The 12,870-nt window shown below is 42.8% G+C and overlaps 1 protein-coding gene across 5 annotated transcripts in view; it reads right to left on the minus strand.

Moving 5' to 3' along the window:
• FLNB (filamin B) overlaps window positions 1-12,870 on the minus strand; it is a 138,480-nt gene that overhangs the window by 63,850 nt on the left and 61,760 nt on the right. For all 5 annotated transcript variants that reach the window (XM_004267955.4, XM_004267954.4, XM_004267953.4 and 2 more), the window contains exons 5-8: window positions 4,262-4,380; window positions 3,353-3,430; window positions 2,285-2,447; window positions 1,538-1,735 (exon numbers count right to left, since the gene is read on the minus strand). In XM_004267955.4, the coding sequence (XP_004268003.1) occupies window positions 1,538-1,735; window positions 2,285-2,447; window positions 3,353-3,430; window positions 4,262-4,380 (558 nt within the window). The remainder of the gene's footprint in view (window positions 1-1,537; window positions 1,736-2,284; window positions 2,448-3,352; window positions 3,431-4,261; window positions 4,381-12,870) is intronic.

The following is a 12,870-nucleotide window of genomic DNA, read 5'->3' on the forward strand; positions in this document are numbered from 1 at the left end:
GATGCTTTTATGTGGTTCATGGATGAGCATAAGGTTATTGGTTTTCCATTGTAAAAGTGACATAAACCTTCTTTTTTCTTAAAATCATTTAAGTGGAGGAAGGTATAGTACATCAAAAGAAAAACTATTAATTAAATACTAACTAATACAAGTGACAGATGGATATGCCAGAAATGAAAAAGGTCGTCCATGAGTGAGAGGAAGTCAGAAAACACCACTGGAACTAGGAAAGCTGTTCAAAATTCTTTCTTGCATTATGTCAAAGGGAATTCTGCTCCTGAATACATTGGGTTGTTTTTTTTTTCTTTGTCAAGGGGAGAAAAGTTGGTCATACCAGAAATAAGTCACAACAGGATGACAGGACTTCCCTTGGAGGGTTTAAATGTGTCTTTAAAAACAACAACAACAACTCATGGAAATTCTGAACATGGGCAACAGTCTCAACATCAAAAGGATAACCGCTCAGTTCATATAAACACTAAATGGAACTAAAGAGCTTGAAGGCAACCACCTGATTTTCCACTATCTTGAGATGTCTTAGTGATGTTTAAATGTAATTAGAGAGTGGGTTTGGGGTCTGGCTGGACAAGTGGTACTAACACCTGCGCTATAATTTCCCGAAGTCACAAACGGCACAGGTCCGGTTGACAACTGCAGGCAGCACAAAGAACTGGCAATGGAAGCCCCACCAACCAGCCCTTACCAAGCGAGATGCCTCTGGCCCAGTGCTTTCAACTAGGAAGCCAACAGCTTCGGGGTCCAGGCTGGCCCAGAGGCAGGATTCAGAAGAGGAAGCCAGGTCTGCAGGTGCAGATGCAGAGGATAGAACAGGGAGAGGCAAGTATTGGTTAGAAAAGGTAGCAGAGTTGGGGGGGAAAAAAAAAAAAAGAGTAACAAAGTCAGAAGGAAACAGTCTAACATTAGAGAAAAATGCATGCTTCTGGCTGCAGAGGAAGTTTAACAGCATGGTTAAGGGGTTGACAGAGACCATGGTTCTATTCCTACTGAGGCCTACTCCATAGTCACTGATACCTTATGATACCTAAGCCTTGTGTCTCCGCCTGCAAACTGGGGATAACAATAGCCCCTGCAACACACTGGCTGGTGTCATGATTAGATGCAAGTGTGCTCAGTGCCTAACTAACAGCCAGTAAAGGAGGCTGCAGGGCACCAGCAATGCCACTGCTGTTAACATCAGCCACAAACGCCACCTCCTCAAACAGCTTCAGTCCTGTATCTCTCAGTGAGGATCATGAATCCTAATATGAGTGTTTTGGGACAGATTAAATAAGTTAATACATAAAGCACTTAGGTCACTGCATGGCTCATAGGAAGATATTAGTATTCATACCTTGAGGACAAAGTAGATACTAGTATTAATGTCTTGAGGATACTTCCTGCCAAAGGGGCCCTGGCAGCAAAGGGACAGGCCTGAGTTCAGTGCTGGGCCCTGACCATTCTCGTGGCCTCACAGCCCAGTCATGCACAGCTAGCCTGAATGACAGAAGCAGATGTGGTCAGCTCCCCTGGCACTCACCTTCCCCGACCTGTACAACGAAGGGGCTCTTGGGAATGGTGTCCCCAGCAAAGGAGACCTTGACCACATGGGGGCCAGGCTGCACTGGTTTGTACACACATCGATACACCTGGTTTCCTCTGTCTTCCACGAGCAACTCCACGGTGTTCTTCCCCTGGGGATCTTCCACCACCACACCAATGTCACCCACGCCAGCACCTAGCAGACAGAGAACATTCCGCGAGCCCAAGTCACCCTCTAGAAAGCTCCCTGCTGATGAGGGCAAAAGTAGGTAGAAAATGCAAACTGCAGGAGACAGAGAGGTACGCAGAAGGTTCACACCTGGACCTGTTTCCCGGCGGAGGGGAGGAGGGTCATAGCCAACTTTCCTTTTCTCCCATTCTCTATTTTCTACATTGAAAAGAAAACTGACAATTCAAGAATTGTGGTTTATTCATCCCCTTTCTTACCAGCCCCCACCCAGGACCTTGCATGGAATTTGGTCCAGTAGATGATTCATAAACCTTAGTTCTTTGGAACATTTATTTAGCCAAGTCAGAAATGTATACAGAAATTATTAATAATAATCAAAGTTAAGCTTGAGTATGAGATTTTAGAGATGAAAAGCTGATTTTGAAAAATCTAAGAATATAACCAACACATTTGAAAAAGCTGTTTTTGTTGTTGGTTCTTCAATTTAAAAGACGAAATGTCAGGCATCCCAATTCCTGAGGATTATCTCAGGCTTTGCAAGAGGAGAGGTGTTACCTGCTGTGTAGATGTCAAAGTAGGTGGGCTTATTGGCGATGTTCCCAGCAGCTTCCAAGCCCGGACCTTTCGCAGTGACTTTACTGGCGTCTCCCTGGGCCTTGTCGACATTTACTTCGAATGGGCTCTTGGAGATGTGCTGTCCTGCAAAGAGGACTGTGACCTACAAGTGACAGGCAGGTGAGACATCATCACTTCTTCCTGCTCAGCGAGAACACTGCATCAAGCCACATACACTGACAGCCTTTTCGTTCATCCTCCCGATCATACACACAAAGGTGAGGGAACCAGGAGCCCTGGGGAAGTGGCCTCAATGGGACTCCCATCTGGCTCCACCAGTCACACAGCTGGGCCTGGGACATCACGCCTTTAGCAAACTAAAACACAACAGACGTGCCTAAATTAGCCTCTATAGTAGGATATACACAAATACTTATACTTCAATCTCTAGACAACGGACTCTTAAGGCAGCTGCAAGTGAGACCACTGTCTCCCTAATATAATGCACAGTTCTAGAATATCAAACCTAAGAGTCAAAGTATTTTTCAAGGGACCAAGATCATTTTCAGATACATGGATGTGAGACACAGTACAGATTTCCATCTAAACTTTGAGTCAAAGTTCTCATCTTTTAAATTTTAAGGGTTATCAGGTTGGGTGGGCCACTGGCCTCCACTATAGTCATTTGGCCTTCTGTGCACCCAGGCTTCGATGCTGACAGAGGCTGCTGAGCACCGTGAAGAAGGATACTTAAGCATTAAAGACAAAGAACCCACAGCTTAGCATTTACACTCCAGTCTTGCAGCTACAATTATTAGTTACCTAGGTGGAGTCACAAAAATCTTATGACATTGCAAAGGACTTAGTGAAATTCAACCAATCTGCACTTAGTAACGAATGTGTTAAGTCTGACTCGGAGGGATCCCAAATTTTCTACAATGAACGTGGATACTTTTATAAACAGAAAGGAAAATCAGAAGTGAACTTAAGAAAATCACTCTTCTTCCACATATAACGAAGCAGGCTCAGAAGGGCAGTCCAAGCAAAGGTCATGACGTCTTATCTTACTTTGTGCAGTCCGGTGACCTTGGGCAGATACTCCACAGAGTATGTCTTGTTCTTATCGCTGTCAGGGGTCACTTGTGCCTAGGACGGAAGATGAGCAACAGTTAGAGAAGGTGCCGGCTGTGAGTGAAAGCATGCTATGCCAACCAAGGTCCTGCAGCAAGGTGTGAGGCCAGGAATCTGCCTTGGCTATTTTCTGCCCCACCACTCCTTCAGGATGCCCCAGGAGGGAAGCAGCCTGAAGTCACAGAAACAAAATCACACAGCACAAAGGAATAACCCGGTCAGGATTCTCCACTGTCTCCTGGCTGTCACTCTCCAGATGAGAGAGACTATGAAGCAATTAATTTAAACCTTTATTGGCCCACTAGTTATTAAGACCTTATGAAATGCCAGGCCCCGTGTCAGGTACCAAAAATAAAACAAATCAGGCACAATTCCTACCCAGTGGGAGAAACAGACAATATGCCAGTAAGCTTAGAACTTCAGATGGTGCTAAGTACTGGGAATAAAATATAGTCTTAAGAAGGTGAGTAGACAAAAGAAACAGTTATGTGCAAAGGCCCTGAGGGAGGAACCAGAGGATGGTCAGCATGGGAAAAGAGTAGAGACTCAGTATTTTTACTGTATTGTATTTTATCAGTAACAAGAGCTAAATCCTTTATAAAATAAAGGATACTTTATTTCATTATATTAAAAATTGTGTCCCTAGGTATGAATTTATATGATTTTTCAAGGCACAATCCCTGGGCAAGTTACTCTAACCTCTGTTAAGACTCAGGATCGTTTTGGTAAAAAACAGCTTTTGTGGTGAGCTTTCATGAGGCAAATGGAGGCACAGTCCCTGGGCCTGTTACAAACTCCAAAAGCTCCATGGGATGCTGACAGGGAAGGCAGCATCCTCCAACATACCTCCTCTTTGTTCCCTTCTGGGTCCTCGACAAACACCATCACGTCTCCTTGCCCGGCGCTGATGGTGTCCACAGTGAACTTGGCCGGCTGCTTCACCATGTTTCCAGTGAGCTCGATTCCTGTCACAGGTTTACACAAGCACATTACAAGCTGGGCCAGGCCCCAACACAGGCTATCACCCATCATGTCTCCTTCTGGGATCTGAGAGATGGGATCCAGCTCTGCCACTGTCACATGGGAGACGGCGACAAACTGTGATGAGGATAATCAAACAGGTCAAAACCCCTAATTTTGTCCTGGTTCTTTAAGCAACATCCAATTCTGAAATATTCAGCACACGTAGGTCAAAAGGCTATACAACTGTGAAAATGACGTGGTAACTAGTAGCAGTGGGGCTTGCCTTGAGGGGGAAGACGAATGAAGTGCAGAGAATGGCTCGTTTTTTTTTTTCTTTATTTCTGCAGTACGCGGGCCTCTCACTGTGGTGGCCTCTCCCGTTGCGGAGCACAGGCTCCGGACATGCAGGCTCAGCGGCCATGGCTCACCGGCCCAGCCGCTCGCGGCATGTGGGATCTTCCGGGACTGGGTCAGGAACCCGTGTCCCCTGCATCGGCAGGCGGACTCTCAACCACTGTACCACCAGGGAAGCCCGCTCATTTTTTATTAAAGAGCATTTTTTGTTTTTTGTCTTGGCCATACCACGCAGCTTTCAGGATCTTAGTTCCCTGACCAGGGACTGAACCCGGGCCACCACAGTGAAAGCACCAGAGTCCTAACCACTGGGCCACCAGGGAATTCTATAAAGACGACTTTTTTATTACTTGAAATGTTTTTAAATTGGATTATTATTTTTTAATTAAACTTTTAATTAAGATGATTGAGCAAATTAATTTGAGATAGATTCACATACAGGTGTAAGAGATAATAATGCCCATTACCCAGTTCCCCAAATGGATACATCCTACAAAACTCGAGTACAACATCACTACAAGGGAACTAACCTTGACAAAGTCAAGATACAGAACATTTCCATCCCATAGGGAACCCTTGTGTTGCCCTTTCATAGCTACCCCCTCAGAGTGCTACTCTGTAACCTCTCAGGGTACCAATCTGTTCTTCATCTCTATAATTTTATCATTTCTAAAATGTCATATAAATGGAATCACACATTACGTAAACTTGGGGGATTAGCTTTTTTCCACGAAGCATAATTCTCTGCAATTTCATCCAGGTTTTTGCGTGTATCAGTAGTTTGTTCTTTTTATCACTGAGTAATATTCCATGATATGAATGCACTACTGTTTAACCATTCACCAAGTGAAGGACATCTGGGTTGTTTCCAGCTGTCTATTACTGATAAAGCTGCTATAAACATTCATGCACAGGGTTGTGTGTGTGGACATAAGTTTTCATCCCTCTGGATAAATGCCAAGGAGTGCAATTGCTAGGTCATATAGTAGTTGCATGTTTAGTTCTTTTTAACACTGTCAAACTGTGCTCCAGAGTGGCTGTAGCATTTTACATTCCCATCAGCAACGTATAAGTATCTTGTCTTTCATCCTCTTAACTGCAAAAAAGTTTCAAATTGTTTAAAAAAAATTTTTTTAAGTAAAATCCAGTCCTCAGGCCCTTTGTCTACGCAACATTTTGAGTTCTGTTTGAGATGGTGTCCAGGTAGCCTGTAGGACGTAAGCTAAGGAAGCTTATCTTGCAACAGAGTGGGGTGATCCAGGAGTGCACCCTTCATTGACAGAAAACCCTCACACAGTCCAATGCTCATGTACCATGCCAAGACCTCAGCAGATCATACTTTTACAAATGTTTTAAGCTTTTTAACTTTGATGGGGTCCAACTGATCATTTTTTTTTCCCTTTATGGATCATGCTTTCGGTGTCAAGTCTAGGAATTCTTTGCCCAGTCCTAGATCCCAAAGATTCTCTTCTATACTTTTTTTCTGAAAGTTTTATAGTTATATGTTTTACATTTAAGTCTGTGATCCACTTTGAGTTAATTTTTACACCAAGTGCGAGACTTAGGCCAAGGTTCATTTTCTCTGCCTCTGGATGTCCAACTGCTATTGAATCCTGTGCGGAAAAGGCTCTCTTCCCTCCACTGAGCTCCCCCTGTGCCTTTGTCAAGAATCAATTGTGCTTATTTGTGTAGGTCTCTTTCTGGGTTCTCGATTCTGTTCCATTGATCAATGTGTCTATCCCTCCACCAATATCACATAATCCTGATTTCTGTAGCTTTATAATAAGTCTTGAGAGCAGGTAGACTGAATCCTCCCACTTGTTTTTTCAAAATTGCTTTCCCTACTATAGTTCTTTTGTCTTTCCATATGTTTTAGAATAATAGTCTTTTCTATATTTATAGAAAAAAAATCTCGTTGGGATTTTAATATCAATTGTGTTAAACTTATAGGACAATTTGGGGAGAAATGACATCTTTACTTTTTCTACCCATGAAAACAGTGTATCTCTCCATTTATTTAGATCTTTTTGACTTCTTCATCAGTGTTTTTGTAGTTTTCAGCATATAACTCCTATCATGTTTTAGTACATTTCCACCTATTTCTCAGGTTTTTTTTGAGCAACTGTAAATGACGAGGTACTTTTAATTTCAGTATCCTCGTGTTCATTCTGGTAGACAGAAGTGCAATGGATTTTTACATGCCGATCTTAACATCCCGTGACCCTGCTGAACTCATTTGTTCAAGGAGATTTTTTTTTTCTGGGGGTAGATTTTTTATGGTTTTCTACATAGACAATCACGTCATCTACAAATAGGAACATTTTATTTATTGCTCTCCAATACGTAAGTCTTTTATTTCCTTTTCTTGCCTGACTAGACTGGCTAAAATCATTACGTTGAAAAACAGTGGTGAAAATGGACATCCTTGCCTTGTTCCCAATCTTAGGGAACATGTTCAGTCTTTCACTGTTATAATGTTAGCTGTAGGTTTTTTGGGGTGGCTACTCAAATTTCAAACTGAGGAAGTTCTTCTCTATTCCTCTTTTTTCTGAGTTCTTATCATGGATGGCTACTGAATTTTGTCAAATGTTTTTTGTGGGGCTTCCCTGGCAGCACAGTGGTTGAGAGTCCGCCTGCCGATGCAGGGGACACGGGTTCGTGCCCCGGTCCGGGAGGATCCCACATGCCGCGGAGTGGCTGGGCCCGTGAGCCATGGCCGCTGGGCCTGCGCGTCCGGAGCCTGTGCTCTGCAACGGGAGGGGCCACAACAGTGAGAGGCCCGCATATGCAAAAAAAAAAAAAAAATGTTTTTTGTGTCAGTTGATATGATCACGTGATTTTTCTTCTTTAGCCTGTTAATACATGTTGACTGATTCTCTAATAATGAGCCAGCCTTGCACCCCTGGAATAAACCCTACTTGGTCATGATGTATATAATTCTTTCTAAATATTGCTGAATTTTATCTGCTCACATTTTATTGAGGACTTTTACGTCTATACTCATGAGTGATACTGGTCTGCAGTTTCTTTTTTGGCACTGCCATTGTCTGATTTTGTTATTAGAGCAAAACTAGCTTGATAAAATGAATTGGGAAGTCATTCCCTTCTCATATTTTCTGGAAGAGATTGTGTAGGTTTGGTGTTAATGCTTCTTTACATGTATGGTAGAATTCTCCAGTGAAATCATTTGGGCCGAGATTTCTTTCCAAAGATCTTTCAAATTACAAATTTAGTTTATTTAATGGATATAGGACCGTGCAGGTTATCTATCTCATCTTGGCTGAGTTTTGGTAGTTTGCGGTTTTTGAGGAAAGTCTATTGTAGTTATCCATATTTTTGCTTATCACGTTCTCTCTTCCTGTTATTCCAAAATTCCTTCTTTCATTGTTTCCTTTCTGTCCAGAGAATTTTCTTTCCCAATCCTTTTAGGGGATGTGCCCATAACAAATGGTTTTAGTTTTCCTTTATCTGAGAATGTCTTATTTCCACTTCATTCCTGAAGGATATTATCCCTGGATATAGGATTCTGGGTTGACAATCCTTTTCCTTCAGCACGTGAAAAATGTGTGTCACTTCCTTCTGGCCTCTGTGATTTTTGATGAGAAATCTGTCATTCTATGTTTCCACCATACGTAAGATGTCATTTCTCTCCTGCTGCTTTCAAGCTTGTCTAGTTTCTTGAAGTCTGTCTAAGATGTGGCTTGGTGTGTGTGTGTGTGTGTGTGTGTGTGTGTGTGTGTGTGTGTGTGTGTGTGTGTGTGTGTGTGTGTGTGTGTGTGTGTGTGTGTGTGTGTATCCTGCTTGGGTTTAGCTCAGCTTCTTGAATCTGTAGGTTTATGTTTTTTGGCAAATTTGGGAAGTTTTCAACCATTGATCTGTTGAAGACATTGGGTCATTTGTTACTATACCTGGATTTACATTAGGTTTCCAATAAATAACCTAGTTTAAGAAAAATTGGTGATAGATTGTTATATAACAAGATAATGTTCATACCCTGTTAGGTAAGAAATGCAAATTGAAGAAAATATAGAGTCTGAACTCATTTCGGCATATGGCTGGAAAGAAATACCTCCAATATATTTTTTTAATTTATTTAATTAATTAATTTTTGGTTGTGGTGTATGGGCTTCTCACTGCACTGGCTTCTCTTGTTGCAGAGGACAGGCTCTAGGCGCACGGGCTTCAGTAGTTGTGGCTTGCGGACTCTACTGCACAGGCTCAGTAGTTGTGGCACACGGGCTTAGTTGCTCCGCGGCATGTGGGATCTTCCTGGACCAGGGCTCAAACCCATGTCCCCTGCACTGGCAGGTGGATTCTTAACCACTGCACTCCCAGCAAGTCCCTAAAGAGTTATTTATTATTTATTTAATTTATTTTTGGCTGCATCAGGTCTTAGTTGAGGCACGCGGGATCTTTGTTGCGGCGCACAGGTTTCTCTCTAGTTGTGGTGTGTGGGCTTAGTTGCCCTGCGGCATGTGGGATCCTAGTTCCCTGACCAGGGATCAAACCTGCGTCCCCTGCATTGGAAGGAAGGTTCTTTACCAGTGGACCACCAGAGAAGTCTCTCTACATTTTTCTTTTGCTTAAAATTTACATAATGATTGGGTCATTTAACAAAAAGATTTAAATATTTATAAATACCCGCTCCATCTGACTCTGACAGCCTGAGGAACGACCTACTCTGCACACTGTCCAAAGCCGGGGACTGGGCTTGTCTACCCTGGTTAACCATGGTTGGTTAGAGGCTGAACCACGTTCCACACTCTGTAAACTCCTTTGGAGCTAATGCTTACCGTGCAGAGAAACAACTGTTCCCTAGGATTATTCAGAACGAAGTGTGCTGAGGGCTCACTATACAGCAACTGCTCCATACAGAACACAGTTTTCATTAAAGGTTTCTGCTTAGCTCATGCATTCTCGCTTTCAACATACCGAACTCCACAAGGGATCCCACCACAAAGACCTGTTTGTGGCTGTAGATTAACCTCACCCTGGCCCTCTCTCCTTTCAGTTAATGGGCCTCAGTGAATGGATCTGCAAATGCTAATCGGCTGGTAACTGCAACCTGATCAACATCCAAAATAAAATAAAACAGGGACTTCCCGGGCTTCCCTGGTGGCGCAGTGGTTGAGAGTCTGCCTGCCGATGCAGGGGACATGGGTTCGTGCCCCGGTCCGGGAAGAGCCCACATGCCGCGGAGCGGCTGGGCCCGTGAGCCATGGCCGCTGAGCCTGCGCATCCGGAGCCTGTGTTCCACAACAGGAGAGGCCACAACAGTGAGAGGCCCGCGTACCGCAAAAAAAAAACAAAAAAAAATCAGGGACTTCCCTGGTGGTCCAGTGGTTAAGAATCTGCCTGCCAATGCAGGGGACGCAGGTTCTATCCCTGGTCCAGGAAGATCCCACGTGCCATGGAACAACTAAGCCCATGGCCACAACTACTGAGCCTGCGAGCCACAACTACTGAGGCCCGTGCACCTAGAGCGCGTGTTCTGCAACAAGAGAAGCCACCACAATGCGAAACCTGCGCACCGCAACAAAGAGTAGCCCCCACTCGCTGCAACTAGAGAAAGCCCGCACGCACCAATGAGACTCAGCGCAGCCAAAAATAGATAACTAAATTAATTAATTAAGAGTACATACTGTATATAAATAAACAAACAAACAAATAAATAAATAAAACCAAACCTACCAACCATTTTAGAAACTAGAAGATGAAATGTTCTCTATGCCTTGGTTCTGTTGGCAGAAATAAAACAATGTGGCCACATAGGAGAGAACAAATTGTCCCTCCCCTTGTCTCATCATGGACAACGTAATATCTAAGGTGCTGCCCATGTGGCCTCACATGTGGCCCTGCTGCCTAAAATGACCATTTTGTCTTCCTACTTAAAAAGAAAAAAAATTAAACACAGAATTACCATATGATCCAGCAACGCACTTCTAGGTATATCCCCTCAAAACCGCAAGTACGGACTCAAATACTTATATACCCATGTTCACAGCAGTATTATTCACAATAGCTAAATGGTAGAAACAACCCAAATGTCCATGGACAGAAAAATGGATAAACAAAATGTGGAATATGTATACAATAGAGTATTACTTAGCTTTAAAAAGGAATGAAATTTTGATACATGTAACAACATGGATGAACCTTGAAAACACCACGCTACATGAAGTAAGCCTAACACAAAAAGACAAATACTGTATGAGTTCACTTATGACTACCTAGAGTTGGCAAATTCATAGAAACAGAAAGTAGAAAGGTGCCTGCCAGGGCCTGGGGGGGGAGGTGGGGATGGAGAGTTACTGTTTAATGGATACAGAGTTTCAGTCTGGGAAGATGCAAAAACTCTGGAGATGGATAGTGGTGACGGTCTCACAACACAGTGAATGTATGAATGTACTTAATGACACTGAATGGTACATCTAAAAATAGTTAAATTAGTGAATGTTGTGTTATACGTATTTTACCACAACAAAAAAATGCAAAGAATACACACATATGCATACATATGTGTGTGTATATGTTTCCTACCTAAGTGCATACAACTTATAAAGAGGCAGATGAAGGAAATGGCAATGACTAGCCACATTCCTTGACTGCAGCAAGAGGTCATTTTCTAGAAAACAGCACCATGAAAGGAAACCGTTTCATATTAACAATGGGGAAACATGACGGCCAGTGATAAGGTTATTGCAAACAAGTACTTTAGGCCTTGATTAGATTCAATCCATTTGACCAATTTTGTTGACAGGAGATTTGGCTGTTTGCAGCTTTTTTGCCTTTAAGGAAGAATAACCTTTCAAATCAGATTCCTTATTCCAGTCACCGTCTTTGGTTATAGCTTAGAGAAGCACTTTTAAAGCAAGTGTGGACATGCCAACCTTCAACTGACTGCACTGCGGGGAGGGCTTCAAACAAAGTCCCCAGTCTCCATATAACACAAATGATTGCACAGACCCCACCTCATTGCCAAAAAGACTTCAAACGGTAAGTGGGTCTCTTCCAGAACTATCTGTCCTCTGGTCTAAATCACGCTAAAAAGACAGATGAGAAGGACTTGGATACTGAGGCTGAGAACAGCACACGGTCAGCACCACTGCCCTGGTCGTGTGTCATCTCAAGACTAAGCTGATGCTGGGACTTCCTTGGCGGTGCAGTGGTTAAGACTCCGTGCTTCCACTGCAGGGGGCATGGGTTCTATCCCTGGTTGGGGAACTAAGATCCTGCATGCCTCATGGCATGCCAAAAAAAAAAAAGAAAGAGAGACTAAGCTGATGCCAAGTAGGGCAATGCTATCTTCAAAGGGAATGAGTACATAGACAAGAGCTCTGGATGTTTACAAAGTCAATGTCATTTTAAGAAAAACAAGAAAGCGGAAATTATCCTAGATTAAGAGTCTAAGGTAAAATAACAAGCAAATGTAGAAAGTGAATCTTAATCAGATCTTGGTTTGTAAAACGAGAAAAACTGTAAAAGACAATCGTAGGACAAGAGAGAAACTTGAATATAAACTGGATATTAGTTGTTATGAAATTATTGTTCATTTTCTTATGTGTGATAATGAATACTGTGGTTACAAAAGAGGATGTCCTATTCTTACGAGAGACTTGGCTGACGCACTGAGGAGTGAATTGTTACCATGCCAGCAAATTATTTTCAAATAATTCAACAATCACACACATGCACACACACATACACACATGGGGCGAGAGACCACATTAGCATGTTAAGAACTGTAGATTCTAGGAGAGGACATACAAAATACTTTGTGTGTGTAAATGTTATCCTAACTGTGATTATGAAAATGAAGAAATAGAATGCACTCTTCCCCCTTGCCACAGAAAAGGGAACAAATTGTATCTTGCTGTACTTATCTTTACCAGAATCCACACTGGGCTGAAATGCAACTGTTCTCTTTAAATAGCTGATGTGCTTTAAGTCAGGTGCCAACCAGAAAACCAAATTCCTCAAAATGCCTTTGACCCACTCTAACGGTCTAAGCAGAACACTCCGTGGCAGCTGGCTAGGAGAGCATAAACAGGATGTCTTAGCAAGGAAGTATCTGCCAGGGGTTAACAATAGCTCCCACTGCATCTGGAAACCTGCAGCAGCTTTAGCATAACTGAAGG

This window comes from Orcinus orca, chromosome 10, assembly GCF_937001465.1.
Source record: "Orcinus orca chromosome 10, mOrcOrc1.1, whole genome shotgun sequence".
In the NCBI taxonomy this organism is placed as follows: domain Eukaryota; kingdom Metazoa; phylum Chordata; class Mammalia; order Artiodactyla; family Delphinidae; genus Orcinus; species Orcinus orca.